Source organism: Columba livia, chromosome 1, assembly GCF_036013475.1.
Source record: "Columba livia isolate bColLiv1 breed racing homer chromosome 1, bColLiv1.pat.W.v2, whole genome shotgun sequence".
NCBI classification, from domain to species: domain Eukaryota; kingdom Metazoa; phylum Chordata; class Aves; order Columbiformes; family Columbidae; genus Columba; species Columba livia.
Window position 1 is genome coordinate 109,232,272 of NC_088602.1, and position 24,566 is coordinate 109,256,837.

General features: G+C 40.9%; 1 protein-coding gene across 5 annotated transcripts in view; it reads right to left on the reverse strand.

Moving 5' to 3' along the window:
- Positions 1-24,566, reverse strand: part of REPS2 (RALBP1 associated Eps domain containing 2) — a 103,165-nt gene that overhangs the window by 64,813 nt on the left and 13,786 nt on the right. For all 5 annotated transcript variants that reach the window (XM_065072357.1, XM_065072350.1, XM_065072345.1 and 2 more), the window contains exon 2: positions 1,154-1,277. In XM_065072357.1, coding sequence (XP_064928429.1) covers positions 1,154-1,277 — 124 coding nt within the window. The remainder of the gene's footprint in view (positions 1-1,153; positions 1,278-24,566) is intronic.

Here is a 24,566-nt window from a genome sequence, read left to right on the forward strand (position 1 = left end):
ATTCCTGTGTGATCTGCTCTGGTGAACCTGCTTTAGCAGGTGGGTTGGACTAGATCATCTACAGAGGTCCCTTCCAACCACTCTGTGCTTGCCAGCCCAGCTTCCCACCCTGGGATGGGGCAGACCTGGAAGCCTCCTTCCTGTGCCTTGTAATACAAGTTATTTTTACTTTTTTTTTTTTTCCCCCCTTAGCAAGGACAGCAAAGCAGAAACTGTGGTGGGCAGAGTGACACAATTGCGAGGCTATGGGTAGGTCCTGCCTTTCCTGCCTCCTCTCTGACCTCGTGGTCAGCTGCACCACTGCCTTCAGTGCAAAGGTGACAAGCACCTTGTCCGGAGCACAGCCTCACAGCATGGTCCAAATGTCTATCTGGGATATGGGAGCTAAGGGTTCAAACCTGTTCAGGCTCAAGCCCAAGTGAAAAGTCATGTGTTCTGAAGGCTGCGCCCTGCTGAGGCAGAGCATGCATCACCAAGGCAAGAACACTGAGTTCCTTCCATTTAGTCACAGCTAAAAGGGACGTGGCTTTCTCTCTTCATCGCTTGCGTGTGATAAGCCTCTTTCAAGAAGAATTTTTCTCCATCAAAAATGGTACATTTAACATTACTGTCACTTCACTGGGAAGAACAAAGATGTGTTAAATTACATCTAATACATGTTTTCCTACCTACTGATAGGAAGCATGGTTTTGTCACCACTAACCATTTATTTCAGCAGAATTATTTGCTAAAACAGATGAGCATTGCAAGCTGCCCTGCACAGGTGGAACTCTGAGCTGCCCATGTCCCCCACTACGTGCCTCCACCCAAAGCAGCTATCAGCTCCCACTCTGCACAGCTGTCAAGATTAGAAGCCAAAGGTAAGACAGAAATGCATCCCCAGCACTGATCAGCTGCCATTTGTTCCATTCCTTTAGTAAATGCCTTTTCCAGAGGGGGATGTCATCTCAGCTTTGCCATACGTGTAATTCACTGCAATTTTCTACCATTCACTTAGAAAACGTAACATTACTTTCTACTCCTTCTCTGCTCCTCAAGGTGCAATTGTTTCATAGACACATTAGAAGAAAAGTTTACCACCTCAGAGAGCTGACAAGCATTAAAGAAAGTGACAAACAAGTGCACAGCACTGCAAGCAAAATTTCCTACTTACCATTCTTAATGCTCTCAATCCGTACTGGGAACCCCGACTGCGCTGCTGCAATTAACTTCAAAGCAATATAAAATTGAGTAGGACCAAAATAACCCACGCGCTTGGCTCCACAAACTTCTGTAATCTAAGAGAGAAGAGACACACTGTTGGTTAAATGTGTTTCACTCTTCTAGGGAATGTAAACACCTCTACATAAACAAATTTAAAAATGCAAAATGCTTTGTATTTAAAGTTTTCTATTAAGTGTACCTGTTTTGACTCAGGACATTGCTGCCTGATATGATTCCCCTTAGTATATCAGAGACAGGTAGTTGTTCAGCTTTTCAGAAGTATTCCTGGGTGACGCTGCTATCCTAAAACAACTCACAGGTTTTTATTCTATGTATGATTTTTAGTAGCCAGAGAAATTATAACTTGTTAAGTACAGTGTCCAGTAAAACATTTCCATCACAGATGCTATGGTATTCACAGAAAGTTGTATTTAATATTAATAGCTTTTACAACAGTTCAGACAATTACTGTAACTGGAACATAAGCGCAACACAAGAAACAGCCCATTGCACTGCTTGAACACAACTTTTCTCTGTGAAAAATTAACAGTCACAGTACTGAAGCTTGATTTCTACATATACTTCACTGTTTGCTTCAGTCAGCCACCTCTATGAAGCAAACAGCTCCACGTTCACACGCTCAAACAACAGCTACACAAACAAGAGCTATCAGCAGGTTTTAAGCACAGGTGCCAGTTCTCCCAGCCACAGAGCTCCCAAATGTTCACAAACGAACCTCAGCTGGATGCTGAGGTTAGAACAAAGGCTCATTCCCCCCAGATGTGAAAGGAAGCCGCAAATTGCTTTCCTGAAAACACACCCAGCAAGATCTCCTAGTTGGCGAGGTTCATCGCCTCTGTGCAGGATGACAGCAGAGCTGTGCTGGTTCTTCGTGGGCTGCTCCCAACCTGCAACAGCATGGCAGAAAGTGTTCTATGTCATGTGTACAAACAAACAGCACAAATGAATAGTCTGGTTTTTCTAATTTATTTTTACATGTAGGATCATAGAATCATTTCGGCTGGAAGAGACCCTCATGATCATCGAGTCCCACCACAACCTAACTCTGGCACTAAACCATGTCCCTAAGAACCTCATTTAAATGTCTTTTACACAGCTGTAGGCATGGTGACTCCACCACTTCCCTGGGCAGCCTGTTCCAATGCCTGACAACGCCTTCCTTGAAGAATTTTTTCCTAATATCCAATCTAAACCTCTCATGGCGCAACGTGAGGCCATGTAAATATGTACACATACACACATAGTGGTGAAACAGTTTCTGAAAAAAAAAATATTTTGGAATGATAATTCATACTAATCAAAGAATTATCTTCAAGCAAATTCTTCTCTGGATGTGGCTTCTGCTTTGACTGCATCAGCTCTGGCTTCCTTCTCTTCCTGTGAGTTTCAGAGATGCATGGCTTAATTCCTTAATCGCAAGATATGTCAAGAAGCTTTTTTTTTTCCTCTTACTGCTTGATGAAAAGAGATTGATGCTCTGTATGCAGACAACTTCAACTAACCAGCGGCATTTGCCATTCCCCTTCCTCTACATATCGTTTTTCTGAAGTCACTTTGGCTTTTTTTTCTTTTAATTGCACCTGTCACCCCTTACCTCTTTTGTTGTCTGGTGGGAATACAGGGCACTTGGCACATGCTCAAGAGGGATGGTGTCAAAGCACGATTAAAAATGTGAGCGTGCTGGGGACTGAAAAGCAGGCAGAGGGGCACTTCTCAGCGGAGAGCTGCGACCTATCCGGGATGCAGGAAGGAGCCGAGCACATCGCATCCACCTGCACAGATGGCACAGTGCAGACCCCGAGGTTGCAGAGGGCTCCCTGTTGTCACAGGGAGCCACCCTGCCCACTGTAGGGTCCCCACAGCACCAGTGGGTCCCCCAACAGCAGCCCACCTGCCCGCAGCCTGGGCCTGCTATCAGGAGAGCCAACCACTGTACTCGTCCTGTTTTGGGAGGCCTGGGCAGAGCATCAGGACCATTTCACAGAAATATGCGATTCCGCCATTGAGCAGACTAAAAATTTTTATCAAGGATATACCATCTTTCGAAAATGCAGTGTTGTTTCTCAAGCACACTTACAGCCAATGAACCTGAAATTGCCTTGCTGTAATTTTGCTCTTTAGTGGTAACAACAGAAACATCTTTTGTAGGCACAGGCTCCTCTGTGTTATTTCTGTAACTAATTCCAGATCTCTTTGTTAATGGCCCAGAGCAAAAGACGCAAGCTGACAGGGTAGCCAAATTTATTACACAATTAATTGCAGATGTTCATACAGATTGATTGCAGGTACAAGCATTTACTCTTATCAACTTGTACAGTTAAAGGAGAGGATCTTGGTTTCCTTCCAGACAGCATTTTGTTCTGCCTGCATCAGGACCCTGCTAATGGGAGCAGCCCCTGGCTCCAGCAACCACAGAGGTAGGCTGCAGATTAGTCTTTATCCAAAATTAATTCCTCACAACATGCTGCCTGCTCAAATTTCCACAGCAGCTTAAACTTAATACTACATTATTTTTTTGTTTTCCTGTTTTACCTTTTACAGGGTCAGTGCACACAGCCTCTTGATGGGCAGATTACATTCGGTGATATGCAATACTGAAATTAAGCTTGTTTGTGCGACAGACTCCAAGATCCATCAGAATTATGGGCATAGTACACGAATGTGACATGGTATTTTTTCAAGCTGAAACTAGACTCTTTCTCCAATGACAAAGAGAACACTTTGAAACTAAGATATTTGAAAACATCCTCTGCAATACACAGGAAGCATTAGTTCTGCTTTCATTCAACTGATGTTTAAAAACAAATTCTTTCTATCCTTTCCTGTTGTCAGTTCAGGTTGCATACTTTTCAGCAAGCTAGCAAGCAAAAAACTGATATTTTCTATTCGTGCACCGCTAAACAGACACACATGTATAATAAATCAAAACAACTTGCATACCTTGATACTTCAAGGGATTTTAACACAGAAGTATTGACAGTCAATTTTCATTGCAATTTTTAAATCATCAGCAGAAAACTGTAACCCTCAAGTGACAGCTGAATATTGCAGAAAAGTTTAATGAAGAACATGTTGGAAATCATTTTTCGTGGTGGCAGGTTACAGATGTTGCTTGCCAAACCTAACCTCAGGATGATAAACAGAATTAGTCAAAAATTTATCTGTTTGCAAGGCAAGAACACAATGCTGCGTGGATTAAAAACTGAAGGCATAACTGCTTATATGAAAATTCCACAAGTCATTTGCCAATTATGGGAAAAAAGTTCATTTCATACAACATGTAATAACAATACTTTTCAGAGAAGGATGGTAAGCTGTAGTGTCTATCTCGTGTTTGTTCTCAGTTAGTTCTGGAACAGCACCACTCAGTTCAATGGGATTTCAGCAGGTAGGCTTAAAACATGTTCTATACATGAATCACACCAACTTCCCTAACCAGCAGCCATAAGAAGGGGGGGGGAAAGAGCAAGATCTAAATGCCTGCACACTCTTCTGACAGGCTATAAGTTTTTCTATGGTTATAAAAATATATAATCTTTAAAAACAAAAAACAAACCTCCAACTCATCAACATTAAAATTTAAAATGTAACTATGAGCTCTTCAGAAGGGTGGCTGTTTTAAATTATCATCTCCGTGCAAACTTCGAATAGCAAAGCTTTACATCTTGAGATGTTGGAACACAAAGCAGATTTTTGTCTTTATTATCCACTCACTGCTCTGCTCTATCGGCTGACAGTGAGTATTATTTTTGTAATTGCTCCTTGAAGACATCCCGCATGAAGCTGCTTTTCCCAGCACAATCTGATATTGTTCCAGCTCTCCTCAGTTCTCTCCAAAACAAGTTTCCACTGCAGTCTCCAAGAGCACTGACCTCTCAAACACCCTGGGCAGGTCTAAATTACATTGCAAGAGCTAAACTTCAGGAACTAAACATGAGCCTAGAGCTCAAGTTTATTTTCTCTAAGTAGAAAAAGAGGTAAAATCAGAAACAACTATTCCATAATCCTACGGGCAAGCTGAGATGACCATCCTGCTGCCTCAAAGCAAAGGTTTTCAGCTGTAAAGAAAAGGCAGAGCTTGGATTTTTGCTTTTCCATTTAGCCATTAATGCTGCTACAGCATCATCTATAACCAGCTGGTGCAGTTTTTGTCCATTCTGGCTCGCTGTAACCGCCTGTTATCTGTGGGCAAACTGAGCCCAAAGGCACTCAAATCTCCATGCAGGTTGTTAGAGTCTGTGAAGAACGCACAAAACCTGAAGGCATACTCAACTCATTCAGAAAGAAAAAGAAAATCAGCATCACTGGCTCCTACATTAAAGGAAAATTTTTGGCTGCACCTTCCACCACAGCCTAACCCCAGAAAGCACTTTTTTTTTTTACTTATCCTTGCTCATGCTATCATGAGGTAGAAAGATTTTCCAGATCGTCAAATGCCTCTGCGTTTTAAGGAACATGCTGGAAAGCTTCTGCCATCCCACAGCGCACACCTGGTCCAGCGCTCTCTGGAGACCAAGCGGCCACAATGACACAGCTCAGAGCAAAACCACCAAGCAACCCTGGGCTCCCTTCTGGATCAATCACCCTCTTGTAACTGTTTGAAGGACAAATATTTGAAGCAGCAGCTTATCAACAGCTTATCTCAAAATTCTGTCATTCACCTGACCCACTTGCCTTTTTTTTTTTTTTTTAATTTGTGTTTACAGAGTCTTTGATCTGCTTGTTACAGACGAGTTTTGCTACATTCTTAAATAGGTATTTCTTTCTGAACAGATCGTTGTTCAGATGTCTGTAATGCTACCTGGAGTCCAGGGCTACGTATCTATCTCTTCGTTATTTAAAGTGAAGTAAGAAACGTCACATCCCGGATCCAGGAGGATTCCTGCCTGGGAAGGCAACAGGAATGTGCTGCTGGAGCAGGGACATACCCAGCTGTGCAGAGGAAGGTCCTCTGCTATGGATTAGGCTCTTCAGCTCTGCTCCTTCATAACAGGGGTATTTCTGTAATTATTTCATTCTGCCCTCTTGCCTTTCAAACCCAGAAGTTTTACCTATTTTAGAGGGTTTTTTAAAACATCACCTGAAATACTCACTAAAATCTAGCTATTCCAAGCAAGTGCAGTTCCAACACTCAAAATAAAAGGAATTAAAGATGGCTTAGTTTATGATACAAGACAACACATACATAGCATATTTTTGAAGTCCTAATTACAAAATGTTCTGACTGTTTTGAGCTCTGCATGATCATCGTTTTACATTAAAGAATACCACGGTTTTAAATCACAAGGCAAGGAACTGAAACTACCAAGGCTTAGCAGCTCAGTTAACACAGTGGTAAGAGCTGCAGAGAGCTGTGAGGCAAAAACCTCCCCATAGCACCCCAGAGTTTCCCCAAACTCCCTCCTCCTGGCACCACCCAGAACCATTGACATCAGCCTGCGCCAGGGCTCCACGTGCCATCACACCTTTGCACATCCAGGGGAAAGCACCTCATTCCACGGACACGGAAACGCTTTTCCAGTGGCTCCAAGCAGAACATTCTATGGCAACACCGAGAACTAAAAGGCTCACGAGTCAGTGCACACTTCGCATGAAACAAAATGCTAAAACCATTTTCAAACAACTCGTAAGTCTCACATCAAAGCCTAACCAGCAGAAGTATTTTAGATACTAGAAAAACTCAAGCCCCGAGCAGAGGTTAAAAACAAACAAACAAACAAAAACCAACCAAAACCCCCACAGCTGCTGTCAATCACTAAAGAGTGTGCAGGTAGGGCAGGAGCAGAGTGGTCAATACTCAGTCAGTGCAAGGGTCGGTCAAGTCCTCTCTCCTGTTCCTGACCCCAGGCAGCTGCAGGTGCCCACAGAAACTCAAGAATGCGAATCACGCAGCACTTCTCTTCAAGGAGGAAGACTGGCAATGCCAGCATACCGCAAGTTACAAAAAATACTGATCTGAACTGTGCAGCTACCAAGATATGCGAGTCAGCACTGTTAATCAAAAGACTTCAATTATTAAGGAGTGTTGGCTAGAAAAACTCTGCCAGGGAATAAAGGCTGCTGATGCATGCTAATTCTTAAAAGTGTTAAAGTATACCTGAAAGAAATCCCATCCCCTAAGCTCAACCTTCTGTCTTTAATATACAAACGCTAATGAATCTTTGATCTACACGCGATGTGGAAAAGGTGGACGCTTTCATCTAATGACAGTCTTATTGGGAGCTTAAGAATCACCATTCCTGAGAAATACCTGACAGTCTCCACATCAAGTAAATTATTTTCTTGACAGCAGTGCCTACAGAATTAGGTCAGAGGTTGTTATGTACATTTGCTGATAATTCATTCTGTCTTCCCTTTGCAAGAAAATCCTAGCATCATCTTCAGTAAACACATGCCTTTAGGAGTGTGCAAAAAGCCCGCAGGGGTGAAAGAGATGAAGGAAATTCTTTCCAAAGCCTCCTTGCATTTTCCTTCTCACTATTTGGAAAACGAATGCTCAAAGAACAGCATTGACCCACCTAAAATTTTCCTACCTGTCTTTCATATTCACTAGTCTCTATAAAATTCACATAAAAAAAACTCTCCAGGTCAATAAATACAGCTTGTGCCAATAAATTTGTATAGGATTATGAGTGAAATTTTAAAGCTTATTACACTTGGAACACAAAACTAAAGAGCCTGAAAACATGTTACTCCAGATTAAAAACTCCGCATAAGGATACCAACAGACAGTACAGATTTTTATAAAAGTATGAGTTTACTTATTCACTGAACTGCTTTGCATTCCTTGCAGATAATCAGTTCCTCAGCATCTGCATATGGAAATGCAGATATTCAGCAGGTCACTCTCCAAAATGCTGCATACACAGCCTTGCCAAAATCACACTGAAATCCCACAGAAATCTGCAGAGTATGAAGAATTTGGTTACAGCTGTTTTACCTGCTTCTCAAATCTTACTGTAAAAGCAAGAGAATATGCATCATGTCCCAAATCAAATGGAACATACAGAATTGTCCCCCCACCCCACCCAAACAAGTAGATTGCAGGAAGCTTCCACAGGGCTTATCCGAGTTTCTTCTGACGCATGTCCCTGCCAAGAGCTTTTCATTCTCTTGGACATGAGATGTGAGCTTCATAAAGCCCATGCTACAGACGGTTAACACTCTACATTTTATACATTGAAAATATGCTTCTTTAAAGCCAGGAGTAATTCCAAGGATTTCTGCTCATTTTCCTACTCACCTCTTCTCTTCCGAGAACTTATTTAGGGACACAGCACATCGAAGGTCCAGGGCATGAGAGAAGAGAACCCAGACCCTCCGACTCTTGCCCACTCAGCGGAGCCATGATCCTGGAGCCCCCTCATCCCCAAGACACTGACACTGCAAGGCGAGCTTGATGGAGGCAGGATAGAACCATCCACATTGGAATTTGGACAAGACTGGCACGAAGCCAATCAAAATAAGCACATGTCCCTAAAACTTTCATTTTCTGGAGGCTGAGCTGAGAACGGTACCTAAGCCTTACTATTAGTGAGAGGGAACGGAGAGAGTTCCTCTCCAGCTCAAGTGCAAACACTGCGTTTTGCACAGAAGCTGCACCAGCCCCCTTTGGGAATGAAAATACAGGATGATCACAGGAACGTTGAAGAACAACACTGTTTTTAATAAGGACACGTTTTGGAGAAAGGTAGTCCACCCTTGTGTTTTTATCATTTTAGATCACTTCAGCAACCAAGCTGTTAATTACTTCAAGGAACACTTCACACAAGCAGCATTTCCATCAGCATATTTTCATCCTGAGAGCACATTTTTTCTGACTTAAAATATGACACTCATTTATAAGCTTGATTCCATTATTTAGAACGACATTTACTCTGAACTCCAATGTGTTTCAACATGTTTATTTTTAAAATCCATTCAAAACACTCTGTGTGTATAGAAAACTGAAATAAAATGTAACTTGAAGCTCAGTCCTTACAAGGAAACTTTAACAGGAGAGGTTTCCTCAATCTGTCAAAATCTTTTTCACACTGAAAGAATGGTCCCTCTATTGCTGCCAGTCAAACGTGGATTAAAACACATACTCTGATGAGTTTTTTTGTAAAAAAAAACAAACAAAAAAACAAACAAACAAAAAAAAACCACAACCCAAAACCCGACATTTTATAACATTTATAATGCAAGACTCCACAAGCCTGCTTAAAAAACATTTGACTGAATCTTGCAGTTTTTTATTCATACAGACAATTCTTATCCTATCTTTTGTCAAATTTCAGTCTCAACACTCCACAGATTGAGAAGTTTTTTCGGAAAAAAAAACAAGCCCCATTGGTTTGGGTTGAAGTAATTTTCCTTGCTTAAGTCAAAATTCAATTTGCGTATTACTCATACGATACAAATGTGTACTACAGAAAAGTCCGCTTCCTTTTTTTACATAATGACATGTTGTTAGGTGGGATTTACCTCACTCTCTGAAGAAGCTATTAATAACAAACTATTTGTTGTGACTTACTTGTCAACAAATGATCTAACTTGGGAATCCCAGCAATACAACTCTGTTTTGTTCTCATGTTAAAATACCATGATAAAAGGCTTTGGTATAAGTAACAGTTAGTGAAAATCCTCCCCCCATCATCCATAAAGAAGCTCAACAAGCTCACCTAAGGTGCAAAAAGTAACTTGAAACAGCTGAAAAAGTGACAAGCTTTGAGCTTAGCAGCAAGCAGATAACATCTCCTGTGGATACACCACAACATTTTCTTAATAGGCAATGAAAATACATTCTCAAATTTGGGAACTCTCTTAGCACCTAAGTAAAAACAATAGAAATGCATGCTAGATAAATCCTGAAGTCAAACTACAATGAAGAAAATGGGGAGAAAGGCCATTCCATGATCTCCTTTGTGAATGTATAAAAATTAACTGCTATCAGACATCTCTTTTGATGCTTCCACTGATACACTCAAGCCAAGGCTACCCAAAATACAGACCTTTTCAGTTAAGACTTTCCTTCCTTTATCATTCAATGACAATGTTTAAAGACTTCATTCCGTCCAAGTGCACTGCATTGCCAGGAATGAATCCCAGAAAACAAAGCTATTTTAACTTGCCGTCACCATCGAGAGGTCTACAGGACTGCCCACAGATGGTACTGCACCCTCTGCTGCTGCCGCTACAACAGCTGCCTTATTATTTCCACATTTCTTTACAACTACAACAAAGAAATACTTCAGGACTTTCACTCTCAGATGCTATGCCAGGATAACTTTATGATCTGTTCCATTCGTAGGCGTTTTCACAGCTGAAAGCATACCAAGAGCAACCAACAGCAAACCTCATAACAATTGCTGTTATCTTTAAATATCCAGGCAAAAACATTTCTCTACTTATCTGGAAGGCAAACAGCCTTTTCTTCTCAGTGAGTACACTTCTACTTGTCGACAGGACACAACCCGTCCAGCCACCATCACAGTCCTGATGTGTTCAGCCACATATCTAAACCAAATTAGATGTAAATAAATTCACCACAGAATCATTTCAGTTTGAGGAGACCCTCAGGATCATCGAGTCCAACCATAACCTAACTCTAGCACTAAACCATGTCCCTAAGAAACTCATCTATGCATCTTTTAAACCCCTCCAGGGACAGCAACTCCACCACTTCCCTGGGCAGCCTCTTACAATGCCTGACAACACTTTCTGTGAAGAAATTTTTCCTAATATCCAATCTAAACCTCCCTTGTCACAACTTGAGGCCATCTCCTCATGGCCTATCACTTTCTACTTGGGAGAAGACACTGCCACTCACCTTGCTACAACCTTCTTTCAGGTAGTTGTAGAGAGAGATCAGGTCTCCCCTCAGCCTCCTTTTCTCCAGGCTGAGCAGCTCCAGTTCCCTCAGCCATTCCTAGTATCATTTCGGATGACCATCAAATGAAGCATCTCATTTGCTTCCCCTCCACATGGGGACAAGAGATTCAGATGGTGAGCCCCATGGGCCACAGTTTAACTTACAGTACAGCTGAGGGATCAAATTTGTTGTAGATGACAAGAGACTGAACACAGACGATATCTAAAGTTGACTAGAAAGATTACTGAAAAACATCTGATGTTTACATTTTAGATTTCAGTGGCAACTTACATCATTACAATACAAGGCCTGTGAGGAAATTATGAATCTTTTGGCTTTGAAGTTTCCATCTAAACACAGATTTCTGCTGTTTGAAATCTAGTAAACAGGAATTTACCCCAACCAACAAGGCAATCTGGGAAACTAAAAAGCCATTGGCGGAGATGGCTCAGATGCAGTCACTCTGGCCACTGGGAGAGCAACAATCAAAACTCTCTTTTTGGCCTCTGTCAACAGTTTACCTTATTTTGGCCAAGCTCTTTAGCCCACCAGCAGCAGTAGCACTGCTGACTGCAAGCACATCGAGCTGTCCTTCAGGTTTCCTCCCAACAACGCTCTTACAAAATCCTTGTCCAAAGCTCAAGAGATGCCCACTTCTGCTCGCTCAGCCAGCACTGAAGCTCTTCCAGAACACCTCAGCAGCTCTGAGGACAACAGCCAGGGGGTGCCCAAAAGTGCCTGCCCAGCCACAGACCTTCCCCCTCTGTGGGCTCACACACCCAGGTGAGTGTTTTCAGAGCAGTCTGGAAAGCCCTTCCCTTGGAGACATACAGACAAAGGATTAGACAAAGGGTTAAAGCAAACGTTGCTCTGCGTTGGTCTGAAATAATGTGTAATTAATTGATTCAGCTTTCCCATGACTTTTGGGACAATCTCTTTAGAATGCAAGAGAGGTAACCGCCTTCGACAATTACTCAAAGAAATAAGAGCAGTCCATAAAAACAAGCACAGGCAGCCACCCTGAACTGAGCTGAAATTTGAATTTTCTGCAGTTGCACTGAGCTGTGGATAAGTTCCTTGACTACCATTAGCTTTGGCTACCCATGCACCTGCAAAACATTCCTGGATCCCCCCAAAATACAGAGACTCGAACCCAGCTGGGGACTGATGGGTAGCAGAGCTGGCCAAAAAAATACAGCAGCAAAGTCATTCTGCAGTGAAATCCAGAAACCTGCAGCTAAAGCCTGGCATGTGGATCAAAGCAGGATGGCCTCTCCTATACAAGGCTCAGTTCACAGCAAGGCTTTTCTACAAGACAATACTAAAATTAATCCCTCTGGATCGATTTGTTTTCAGTGGGTCTTGGTTCCAGTAAAGTAAAATAAGAATAAAACTTTTCTTATATGCTGATGTCTAATATATAAATGATAACATACACCCTTTATCACCAGATTTTTTAACTCTGGCTAGTGCAATACAGCTGAGTGTTCAAACATTCAGTTCAGTACCACCTTTATGCTTGTTTCCATTAGCCTTTCCTCACTAATCTTCAATTGCTTAAAATAACTGTAAGACTCAAATATCATGATATGCAAAAATAAATAATACAACACCTAAGAATCACAGCCCTATTGCAAAATCTTCCATAGCACCATACAATTAGATTATCCAGCATAAACTTTTAGCAACGTGGGTTTAAAGACTCAGCGAACTATGTAGCAAAACTACTCTTCTTCTTAATCCAAAACCACTTATAAAATTAAATAGTGTACATTAAAAAAAAAAAAAAAAAAAAAAAAGAAGAACAAAAGTCATACAGAGTGCTTTAAATTAAGTCCTCTCCAAAGTCCCAGAGAGAGCAACTGATGAAGCTTGTTTTCCAAGTCTTGGTAGCAGAGTGAAGATTTGTGCAACTTAAAATTAATTGACATGTTATTAGGAGCACTGCACTCAATTGAAATGGGCACAATCCACTGACAGAGAGGTGAGTCTGGAGTGAAATTCTGTGATTTTCTAACCACCAGGTCTGTGGCAATTTGTGTCGAACAGCTAAGGCTGGTTCACCCTCGAAAGACAAAAGTCCCTAATGGTGCAGCCTATTTCTCGTCTATCACAGATGCTGCACAATCCATCACAAGTCGCTGCCACAGCAATTTCTGCTCAACCTTTCTCTCCCGCCCTCAGATAATGATAGCATAATTTGCTGTTCTGAGAAACTCTCAAAAATGGCTTTGGACTTCTAAGGCTTCAGACAAATACTGAAAATAACCTTATAACAGCCCTTTCTCCACACAGAGTATCTGCTGCACTGCACCAGGGAACTGCACGGGCTTGCGCAGCTGAGGGGAGCAACCCAAGGGCTGAGATTTGTCGTAGGTATGCAAATCTCAGCTTAATTTCTAAATTCTTGGCACAACTTTCAACAAGCATTTATGGCTCAAAATAGCAAATTAATAAGGAAGAACTTATTAACACTTCTTATTGCGCTAAGAAATGACTGCTGATTTATTTGACTCTGAAGAGATGGGTAAAATGGAGAGTGATCCGTGGCTGGTATTGCATGCTGATTTGAGATCTCCAAAGGCACTAATGATTATTGCAGGAGACATATACTACTATCTGCAAAGCAAGAAGAAAATGTCCAATAAAATCTTAGTGGTTTTCTTCTATTAGTGGAGCTCCCCTACCACCTCCCCCAAGCCATTTTAAGAAAGATTTTTTACTCTTTTCTACACAAAATACTATGACTGCTTTGAAAATAATTCCTATGTCTGTGCTTCCTCCTTCTACACATTCACAAGTAACATTTTGTCATTTTTGCACTAAGCAAATGAAAGCTTCTGTCCTTTCATTTCCACAGGCCAATTTCATAAGGATATGAGCATAGCTATTTGTGATCCAGGTCTCACTTCACTTAAGGTATATGAGCTAGTGCTTATCTTTAAGCCTGCAAGAAATGCTTCTGCAATCAAGCAGGACAATTCAGAAACTGAGCATCACCCATGTTTTGATAACATCCAAAAACAGTACAATAAATCTGCATTTGCCTTAGGAAGAGAGCTCCACACTCCTCTTCACAAAGCACGTTGTGCTGCATACTCGGTATTTATAATCTGCTCTAATAATGGCTGTATTAAGCAATTATTAATATTTCGCACTGGTCCATCGTTCAAGGAAAAGGAGCCCAGCACTGGGAAAGAGGGGGATGCACTGGGAAAGAGTGGCCATGTATCATTTCCACCAGTGGCTGCCACCAAAATGCCTGCACTAGCTCTTGGCACAGTGGCATGTGCAAGAGGAGCTCACTTCATATTTGAAATGCTGAATTATTCAGTTTGTAATTTCTCCAGTCTTCAGACAACAACTAACAACATGCTTGTTTTAATACACCTCCATTATTAACACATCACAGCAGGCAAAGTATTCAAAAATATCAGCTGCAAGGCTTCGATGACTCTTTCACAGGACTTTCCGGAGTTAAACTAGAAAAAACAAAAGTACATCTGTACATATTACTACATATCAGAATAAAAGGGATTTGTAAAAGCTTGTCACATGCAGCTTTTCTAAATATCTGTTCATTTTTAGCACTACTTTGTTTCAGTATTGAAAAATCAAGCCTATGCACCAGTACAGTGAATGAACTATTTAGCAATCATTTTTCCTCGCAATCACTTTATTTTCTTTCTTGTTCTTTAACACTGACAAATTTTATATTTAGGCAGAAGTCTTTAGGAGAATTATTGCTTAATGAAAGCTGGATACCAAAAAACAAGCTTACATTGCGTGCCAATTCACGTCTCATAGGCAGCAGCCTCTCTTCTTTTTCCTAACCGTCTGCATTATACTTTGCACAATTTTTGCACTAAATTAAACAAGAGTCTTGCAGAGAAAATAGTTTATCATGCAATTAAACCCTACAACATGTTCACAAAAGGGAGCCAAAGTGCAGCAGCTTTAAAAGAGCAAAACCACAGAAGACTTTTAATAAATTTATATTTCAGTGAGCAGGTACTGTATGTACAATTGAAAGATAAATTATTTTCTTCTGTAAGAGCTGTAAAATTAAAAAGATTTTCTGTCTCTGAGATTCACAGAAAACAGCCCCGTGCAAATTCACTAGAAAAGCTCATGGGCTGAAAACACCCAATTTCTTGACTGCTTTGTTAGTCTGGAGCCTAACTGAGAACAAGCAAAAGCACTAGCACTGAACAAATACATATATACTCTTTCCCCTATTTTCTTTGCCTAAACTATTTAAACTCCTGAGAGCGCAGGAACCTCTTAAACCTTTAATTCCCCTCAGTGCTTTTGCACAGGAATCTGCTGGCTTAGTAGACTTAACAACAACCGCTTTGTTAAGCACGAGAAGCAAGGTATGAGGGAAAAGTCCTATTCCCAACACTCCCCTTCACTCTGGTCCCACCGAACTAATATCAGCCTACCTACCTGGCTGCTGCACGGCAAGGGCACTGCTACAAAAAGTGCCGTCAGCGTGGGATGCCTCAAGATTTATTTTACAGTGGCAAGTTAAATTTCAGAGGTTCTCATTATTGATAGCACACAGACAGAAAGTTTAAATATAACAGAAAAATATTTAAATAAAACAAAAACCACATTATTGTGACATTGCTTCACTTGAACTCTTTCAACTGTGGCTTAGTTTTATTTCGCTCTTGAAACCAGGTCTTCAGTGAAAAAGCAGGAGTGATTTTTTCCACACGTGTTAATACTTAAATTTAGATTGCATATTCTCACTGGTTTTTGGGGTAGGCTGAGGGGAAAAAAAGGAAGAAGAGTTGAGGTAAAATATGTAAGATAATGCTTTTTTTCCCCCCTTAGAAGTTGCTGGGGCTTACAATTTCTATCTGAAAGACTCTCAGATTTTATAGAAGATGCTACATCAAGATAAGGTGATTTTTTAAAATAATCTATGCCACTACGTTAGCTCTGAATTAAAAGAACTTGTCTGCTCTTACTAATAACAAGAAAATTAAATACAACACTGTATGTTTTACAAAAAAAAAAAATTACCGATCCTAATTCCCTGAGAAGTTTCTGGTCAGTACAAATTCTTAAAAAATATGGGCAAAAAGAATAAAAGTTAAATATATATACACATATATATATATAGAGAGAGAGAGATTGAGAGGCAATAAGTGTGGCAGGTACAAGAAAGAATAAACTCACTACAATTTCAAAACCATGGTTGGGGTTGATGCCACAAATAATTCTGAATGTCTGAGCTGTACATACCTTACTAACACAAAGAGGGGTATTTTCTGACAGATACAGTACAGCATTGAACAATGGTACGTCTGTGAATCCAGACGTTCTTGAGGTACAGACAAAACCTGGATATTTTAATTCTGCCAAATTAAAACAACTGTGCTACCTTTTTCTCCCAAATAAGCAGTGAGAAATGTACACATCTATTGTTTATTTGTATCTTCCTAAGCAAATGGTCATGGAAAAACTGAGAGAATTACAAATATTCCAGTACACAGCAAAAGTATGCAAAATACCTAAAAGAAAACAGCTTGGAAAAACAATTTTAAAATATTTTAAGAAAAATAACTGTGATTCCTTGAAACAGCCATGCTCTTTTAGAAACCTATGTGTTTACCCGTCCATTTAATTCTCCCAGATGCAGAAATACAGGGAAAAAAATGGTTCACAATGAACAAGTCATGTAAAAATTACCGATTAAACTAGTTTCTAATGGAATACATTTGTATTCTGTACCTTTCTTTTTAATGTCACAATATTTGGGTACCATACCCTAAGCTCTCATTGTTTTTAAATCCCTCAAAATTGCTTTCATAATAATAGTCACCACACTGAAAATCTTTGGTTCCATTCTTCAATGTCAAAATGAGTTAATTTAAACTGAAACAATATACATTTTTTCCTCCTTTTAAATAAGAGATTTTAATGATGTGCATGATTGTACTTAGTATACACCAAGAGTACAAATTTAATTCATATTGCATAATAATATCAGATTTTTTTTTTTCCTAGCTTGATAAAAAACCTGGAGGCATTTCCACAGAGTATTAACCTTGAAAAACTTGACACTCTTCACAGGAAATCGATTTTCTACAAAAACTTTGGAAAGGAGTCAACTTGGATTCCTGTGCAAGATATTTACAGTCCATTTAGGTCCAAACCTAGAACACAGCCCACAGATGAGAGCCCAGACTATAAAACCCAACACATTGAACAAGTTGGCATCAAATGAAACTTTGAGTGGAAAAGTCCCAGAGAAGCAGAATGAAAAGTAACAAAATATTTCAAGAGTTTAAAATTTTTTCTAAGTCTCTTTATTAAGTATTCTGTAATGAAATCTTTTTCACAGTAATTGCGGGTCTTCCGTAGGTCTTGACAGACATGTAAGAAGGCAACCATCCAACTTAGCTTGCCCCCACGAGCTTCGTAAACCTCTCATTTTTCAAGGAATGAATAAGAAACATTTCCTACTCAACATAACTTTACTGTGAATTCATTCCCTTAGAGAGGCTTTGGTGTTGGGTTTGGGCTTTTTGATGTTTGATGTTTGTTTTTAAACAGAGTGGTGCCAATATTTCCAATGAAGGCTCTTTGAAAACTGGCCTCTGATAACAAGCCTTCTTTTCTGGTCCACAACCAAGGTTGGTTTCAGGGGTGAAGAACATATGTGACCACAAGAAAAAGCCACTACCCGTAAGAACCATGTTTTTAAAACGAGAAGAAAAAACAAAACAAAACAAAAACACAACAACCAACAAACACACCATGCAATACAATCCACCATTTCAATGCATCTGTAGGAACTCTAACTCCAAGCCTGCCTTGGTGGAAACTAAGATGTCTTTATGAACATCAAAATCTTCACAAATATTTTTATGGATTAACCCGTTGGGGCAAGAGGATAGCCTCACTGCAGACAACAACCCCGAACACAATTCACTGATGGATGGTAAAGACCATGCAGTCGGTTGGTGTGTTTTGGCTGCCCAGGAGGTTGTGTTCAGCCATGCCATACAAGCAGATGGCAGACCCCTGGGCCTGGTGGCACAGCCCCATCCATAAGGAGGACCTTCCTCGGCACCCTTGAAAACATGCTGGCATGCACCAGGCATAAGGGCATCCCTGCTCAGGGCCCAAAGTAAAGCTGTAATGAAATTCCCTCTTCACCAAAGAATCATGTCTGTATGGTTTTTGTTCCTACATCTGATAGAACCGTTTGTATCTTTATCTATCTTATTAGCAAATGATATTTTAATTTTCTTGGAAGAAAAATTTTCTCTACCTTCATTTTCTAAAAACTCACTGCAGAAATGTGTAAATGACAGTTTGCAACATTAAACTAAAAGTAGGCACAATAACAGCTGGCTTGAAAAGGGAAAGGAATAATCTGTGCTTCATATCCTCTGTAGACAGGCTGCAAACAACACAGGGCTTAAAAAAACCCTTCTTAAATCTAAAGATAAGGCAGCAGTAGAGTACATTGCCTATAAAAGTTAGAGTTATCACCAGGGATTAACAAATCGCTCAAGAATGACACAGAAATGGGATTTTGCTGTGGAAGGGAGCTGGTGTCTAGGGATGGCCCGAGGTCCTTTCCACGCCTGTAGATAATCCAGCTTCCCCATAAAGATGAGGCAGACGTGACCACACTGCATCAAACCTTCTCCCCCAATACTTTTCAAAGCCTATTAGCTTTGGTGTCCATTTGGTTTGAAAGAAGGATAGAGATGTCAGAGAAACGCATTTCCCAGCTTCTGATTTTCAGGGGCCTGACCCATAGTGCTGAGGCAACTCAGCCCCTTCTCCATGCTGACACAGCCATCGGGTGGCCAGTCAGGGCAGGGGTTGTTTCTGAACCCGTTAATGTTTATGCCACCACTGGCCCATGAAAAGTGCTACGTGGTGCTCAGGCTGACAACCTGCCTTTCTCTTACAACAGAGGCAGTGCACAAGGCCAGGAAAAGGGATGGCACCTCAAGGGCCACTCTCATGACAAGAGTCCTAAGTACTGCAAGGCAAGACTGTGTTACTGGTCCCTACCTCAGTTGCTGTTTGATGAAAAAACTACCAAAACGATGTTAATTTTGAGCAGCACTTAAAAAAAATTACAAAAACCTGAGACATGCTTTTGCTGATTACCCTTTATTTTTCTCCCTGTTACACCTCAAAAAGTAAAAATGACAACCAAAGCCCCCTCTCACTGTTCAATGACCAAACTCTCCTTTTTTTTTTTGAATCTCAAAGGGAGACTGGTGCTTCTTCCCACCAGTTTCTTGCTCTGAAAGCAGCAGACTCAGTAACGAAGCAAAGAGCAGAGAAATATTCAGACCAAGCTCACTTTGGTGAAGGTGGGTTTGGCCACTGTTTGTGTCCCGCTTCTCAGTGGAAGCTCAGCCATGATGTTTTCAGAATCACAGAATCGACTGGGTTGGAAAAGACCTCAGAGATCATTGAGTCCAACCCTTGGTCCAACTCTTGTCCGTTTACTAGATCAGGGCACTAAGTGCCATGTCCAATCTCAGTTTAAAAACCTCCAGGGACGGCGAGTCCACTACCTCCCTGGGCAGGCCATTCCAATGCCTGACCACTCTCTCTGTAAAGAATTTCTTTCTAATATCCAGCCTAAATTTCCCCTGGTAGAGTTTAAGCCCATGCCCCCTTGTCCTATTGCTAACTGCCTGGGAGAAGAGACCAATCCCCACCTGGCTATAACTTCCCTTCAGGTAGTTATAGAGAGTGATGAGGTCACCTCTAAGCCTCCTCTTCTCTAGACTAAACAACCCCAGCTCCCTCAGCCTCTCCTCATAGGTCTTATGTTCAAGTCCCTTCACCAGTCGTGTTGCTCTTCTCTGGACCCGCTCCAGCACTTCAACGCACAAGAAGTTCCCTCTAGACTGGCCTAGCTGGTTAAACACAGCATACAGGATTTCACAGCTTCCCAAGAGACCGACAACATGTATGTTACAGTGTTGTGACTAACACGTTGCTGCAGTTTTTCATGGAATTTAAAAACTTGCTAATCTTAAGCAAAAGCATATATATTGAGTAATATTCATCAAAACCCTACATAAGAATGTTAATAAGATATCATTTCAGAAATTATTTTGCATTCCAAGTAGTCTTTCAAACAAACCACGTCACAAACATTCCGTGTAGCTTAAGATCTCAAACACGTTTACAAAGTCAGAAGGCACATGGTCAAGCAAAGTTTGGCTCATAATTAGATGTTGTTAAATAGTTTTTTTCCAAGATTTAGTACTGGCAGAAATGCTTCTTCCATGAGATGAATGGTGGTGTTTGTTATTTCTAAATTCCACTGGAAACAGTTGTACAGTTTTTGTATTAATACAATAAAGTATTTCCATGAAATGTTTATACTTAAACATTTCTGTAATGAAAGTTTGAAAATAAGGCAAATTTTCCTTCCAATCTGAGAAAAACAGACCACAGAAACATAGTAAATTAAGGAAAGCCCACTACTCATTTTTAACTACTGAATTTTATAAATATAAATGTACCTAAACAAAAGCCTGAAAATGCTTTCAAAAGGTGACACAACCCTCTTAATTAAGAATTAAATAGACATGGAGATGAACGATGCGATATATCCATGGCAAAACAAATATTTTGTGTTAAGACATAACCTCCCTGTACAGGAGAATCAGGCTGTCAGCCTCCTTTGCAACGATGACAGTTCTTGCATCACAAGCAGTAAAACTTCCTGAAGGGAACCCACTCCTAAATCATCTAGACTTTTTAAGCACAGCTGGAGAAATTAACATCTCCTTTCACAAACAAATGAGGAATGAGCAAATGGCAATGAAGTTGGGTATTTAATTTGGAAGCAGCTATTAATTGCGGCATGCTGAACCGGCACATTATCTGTGCAAAGCTCACCTGCTGGTTGTGCCAAGTATAATCCACCTCTTCATCTGCATTCCATACATAAGATGAGACATCACTTTAGGGGACAGGGAACCCTGAAACTAAGTACAATTAAAAAAGGGGGGGGGTGCAGGCGCACCGAATGGGCATGTTCTCTCTAGCTCCCAGGCAGATAGCAGCCAGAACAGCTGGAAACACTAGGAGAAAGTACTGGCACAAAAGGAACAAAAATAGTGCCAGCACATAGTTCTTCAGCTTCCCGAGGAGATAGAGGGAATTTATAGGACAGAGGGGCAAACAGCTCCCAAAGCCCCGCTGCGATCAAATTCGGGCTGCAGCTACCTGCAGGTGTGCAGGTGCAGGCCCCCTTGCAAAGCAAAGCAAACAAAACACAATGCCTGGTAAGCCCTTAGGGGACTACGTTAAACCTTGCAATGCAATGGCATATTTAATAGCTGTATAAATAAAAATCCTTCCCCAATGCATCAATGTCAAAGCACTTGCGTTTTTCTTAACGCCAGAAGACTAACAAAACCAAGGAGGCAATAGGATTTGGCTCTAGTGTCAAGGAAATTTTCTCACAGTAATACATTTTTGCAAGACATCCAATTTGGAAAAAAAAAAAAAAAGCCCTAAGTAAAGCTGAAAAAAAAGACCAAGAACACATCCCTTCCGTTTCTCTTCCCGCTATTTATTTATTTCCTGGCAGATGCAGAAAAGTGCTGAAGCAGCAGCTCTCTTGGCTGGTGGAAGTTGCCAGCTGGAACCAAGGGGAACAAAGAGCAGCGCAGGTGGAGCCGGGCGGGAGGAGATGGGGGGGACAGAGAGAAGCACGAAAATAGTGACACAGAGAGAGCAGATATGGAGAGAATCGCGTTTCCCTTTTGCTCCTCTCCCCTCACTATCACGGTAACTTCTAAAACGCTATTCTACAACCATCTTTTATCTCATGCTCGCACCAGTGTTTAAAAACTACAATTGGTTCCAATAAAAAGTTTCCTTTGGGCAGCAGAACTGACAAATCTGAACTTGCCTGGACCTTCGTCTTGAGGTGACATTCCACTACGGATTCTTTAATGTTTAACATGGGTTGAGTTCACTCTGGCACCTTTCCCTCAGCAGGAAAATTAATAGGGTTTTCTTTCACCAAATGACTTGGGTCTTTCACATAACGCTTCAAAGTCTCTCAATTTTCTTGAAATTTTGTTGAAATAGTTAACAAATTCAGATGTTACTACTGGGCTGAATTAACATATCATTGCACAAGCCTCATTTCTTTTGCAAACCAGTCCAAAAAAACCTCAACCCATGACAAGGGAAATTGGCAAATTTTAGATTACATTAAGAAAGATGAAGTGGAATAAGCACTAATAAAAGAAACCATCTCATGTTTACACTGGAATCACACAGTTATGTAGAAAATGGCAAAACCTGTCAGGACTACAAGCTGGTGGTTAGCCATATAATGATAACAAAAGAGACCATTAGTTGGCACGTCATTCCCAGCAGAAGGTGAAACCTCGTTTTGCATAAAAAGCATGGCAACATGTTAAGCAAGCCCCTAATGAAGAAGCAGAGGAAAGATTCCTTCCCCTTAGTGCACGTTACACATTCAGAAACTCACACTTGTCTTCAGCCATTTGACCATTAAAGGGTTAATGAGACTGATGGCTGTTCACATAGGGATACAAGTGGCTTTCATATTCTGCTTGCAGTCTTGGTAATAAATGAGATACTGCTGCCAAAGAGGAGTAATCTCAGTGTTCCTTCTGCAAATGAGTACTTCTAGCATTACACAAAAGAAAGCTAAGTCAACACAGAACAAAACATATCATCATAAGGTATTAAAAGCATGGACAGGCAAACTTCTGACAGAACAGAAGCATCAGCAGCAAAGCAAAATAAAATTTTTCTATTTCATGGGACAGAAAAGTCAATGTATAATAGGTTAAAACTGTTTAAGCATTAAGTTTGGGAAGTAGTTCACTACGGCAATGTGTCTTACCTTATAATCCAAACTCACCTTTCCTTGAAACTACAGAACTCCTGTATTCTCTCTCATTACAAAACTATACCCTGGGCCATTTTACAGAAATGGTGAACTGGTTTTGAAATGGCTTAATGTTCTTCTGCAAACGAAAATTGCTGTAAAATGTTGCTTGCAAGACATGTTGTCCTGCAACAGCCATCAGGAAGCAAAGCAAAATTTCAAGTATTTAGAGTAGACACAAATAATTTCACTGCTCCAAAGTTCTCCTCTGTGCTCTGCAGGGTCACATACGAACTGTGCCACTCAACCAGACAGTGCTGTGGACACCACTGGAACACTGTGCTGGGCAAATATCAATTTGACCATATGATGGTCCTGCAACTATCTATTTAAGGCATTATATACCATCAGAATTCTCTATAGGGAAGGGAATCAGGAACATGGAAAGCTAGACAGCACTACGCATCAGCTTCTTTAAAGGCATTTCACATCTACTGCCCTTGATACAATCAATGCTCCTCCTTCTCTTCATTAAAATGTCAAACACTCATATTTTGAAACTTAACTTACCCTGAATAATCAAGTTACTCAAGTACTACTCTGCCTGTCTCAGTATTAATTTGGTTGTTACTAATACTTGCACTTAGACATTAAGCTATATACTGTGGGGAGAAAAAGAAAAAAAAAAAAAAAGAAACCACACAAATCTATCCTCTGCTTTTGCCCTTTTGGATGTTTCCCCTACACAGAGATATTTACTCTAAGACTTGTCCTTCAGTATCTGAACAGAAGACCTTCACTCCAATTCCACAGTGCCCTGTTTTGTTGCAGGCCTTAAATTCAGTAGTTATACTAAAATAAAGTTCCTTGCTAGACTTGCAAGCTTCCCCTGCAATCAAATATATGCACGGTAAACAGTGCAGTCTAAAAACAGCTGATAAGTATTTCCTAAGGAAAAATATTCCTTTGAAGAACATCCTCCTCAAGGACAGACCTGTTTTAGATAAGATCAAATGACCAGCTGGAGTACATGGAGCTCCACTTGGGGATGGATTGATGGACGGATGAAAGGCCAATCAAGATCTTATGGGTCGGGATTAAAGGGAGGGCAGGGACAGGTGACATTATAGTAGGGGTCTGTTACAGGCCACCCAACCAGGAAGGCCGAGTGGATGAGGCCCTCTAAAGACAGAGAGGAGCAGCCTCACATTCACAAGCCCTGGTCCTCATGAGGTACTTCAACCATTCCAATATCTGTTGGAGGGACAACAAAACATAGCATAAGCAACCCAGGAGATTCCTCGAATGCATTGATGATAACTTCCTTCTCCAAGGCACACAGGAGCCAATGAGGCAAGGTGCTATGCTGGATCTTGTTCTAACCAACAAGAAGGGGCTGGTGGGGAATGTGAAGCTCAGGGGCAGCCTTGACTGCAGTGGCCATAAAATGGTGGAGTTCAGGATCCTTAGGGCAGTGAGAAGAGTGCCCAGCAAGCTCACTACCCTGGACTTCAGGACAGCAGACTCTGGCCTCCTCAGGGATCTGCTTGGTAGAGTACCATGGGATAAAGTCCTGGAGGGAAGAGGAGCCCAAGAAAGCTGTTT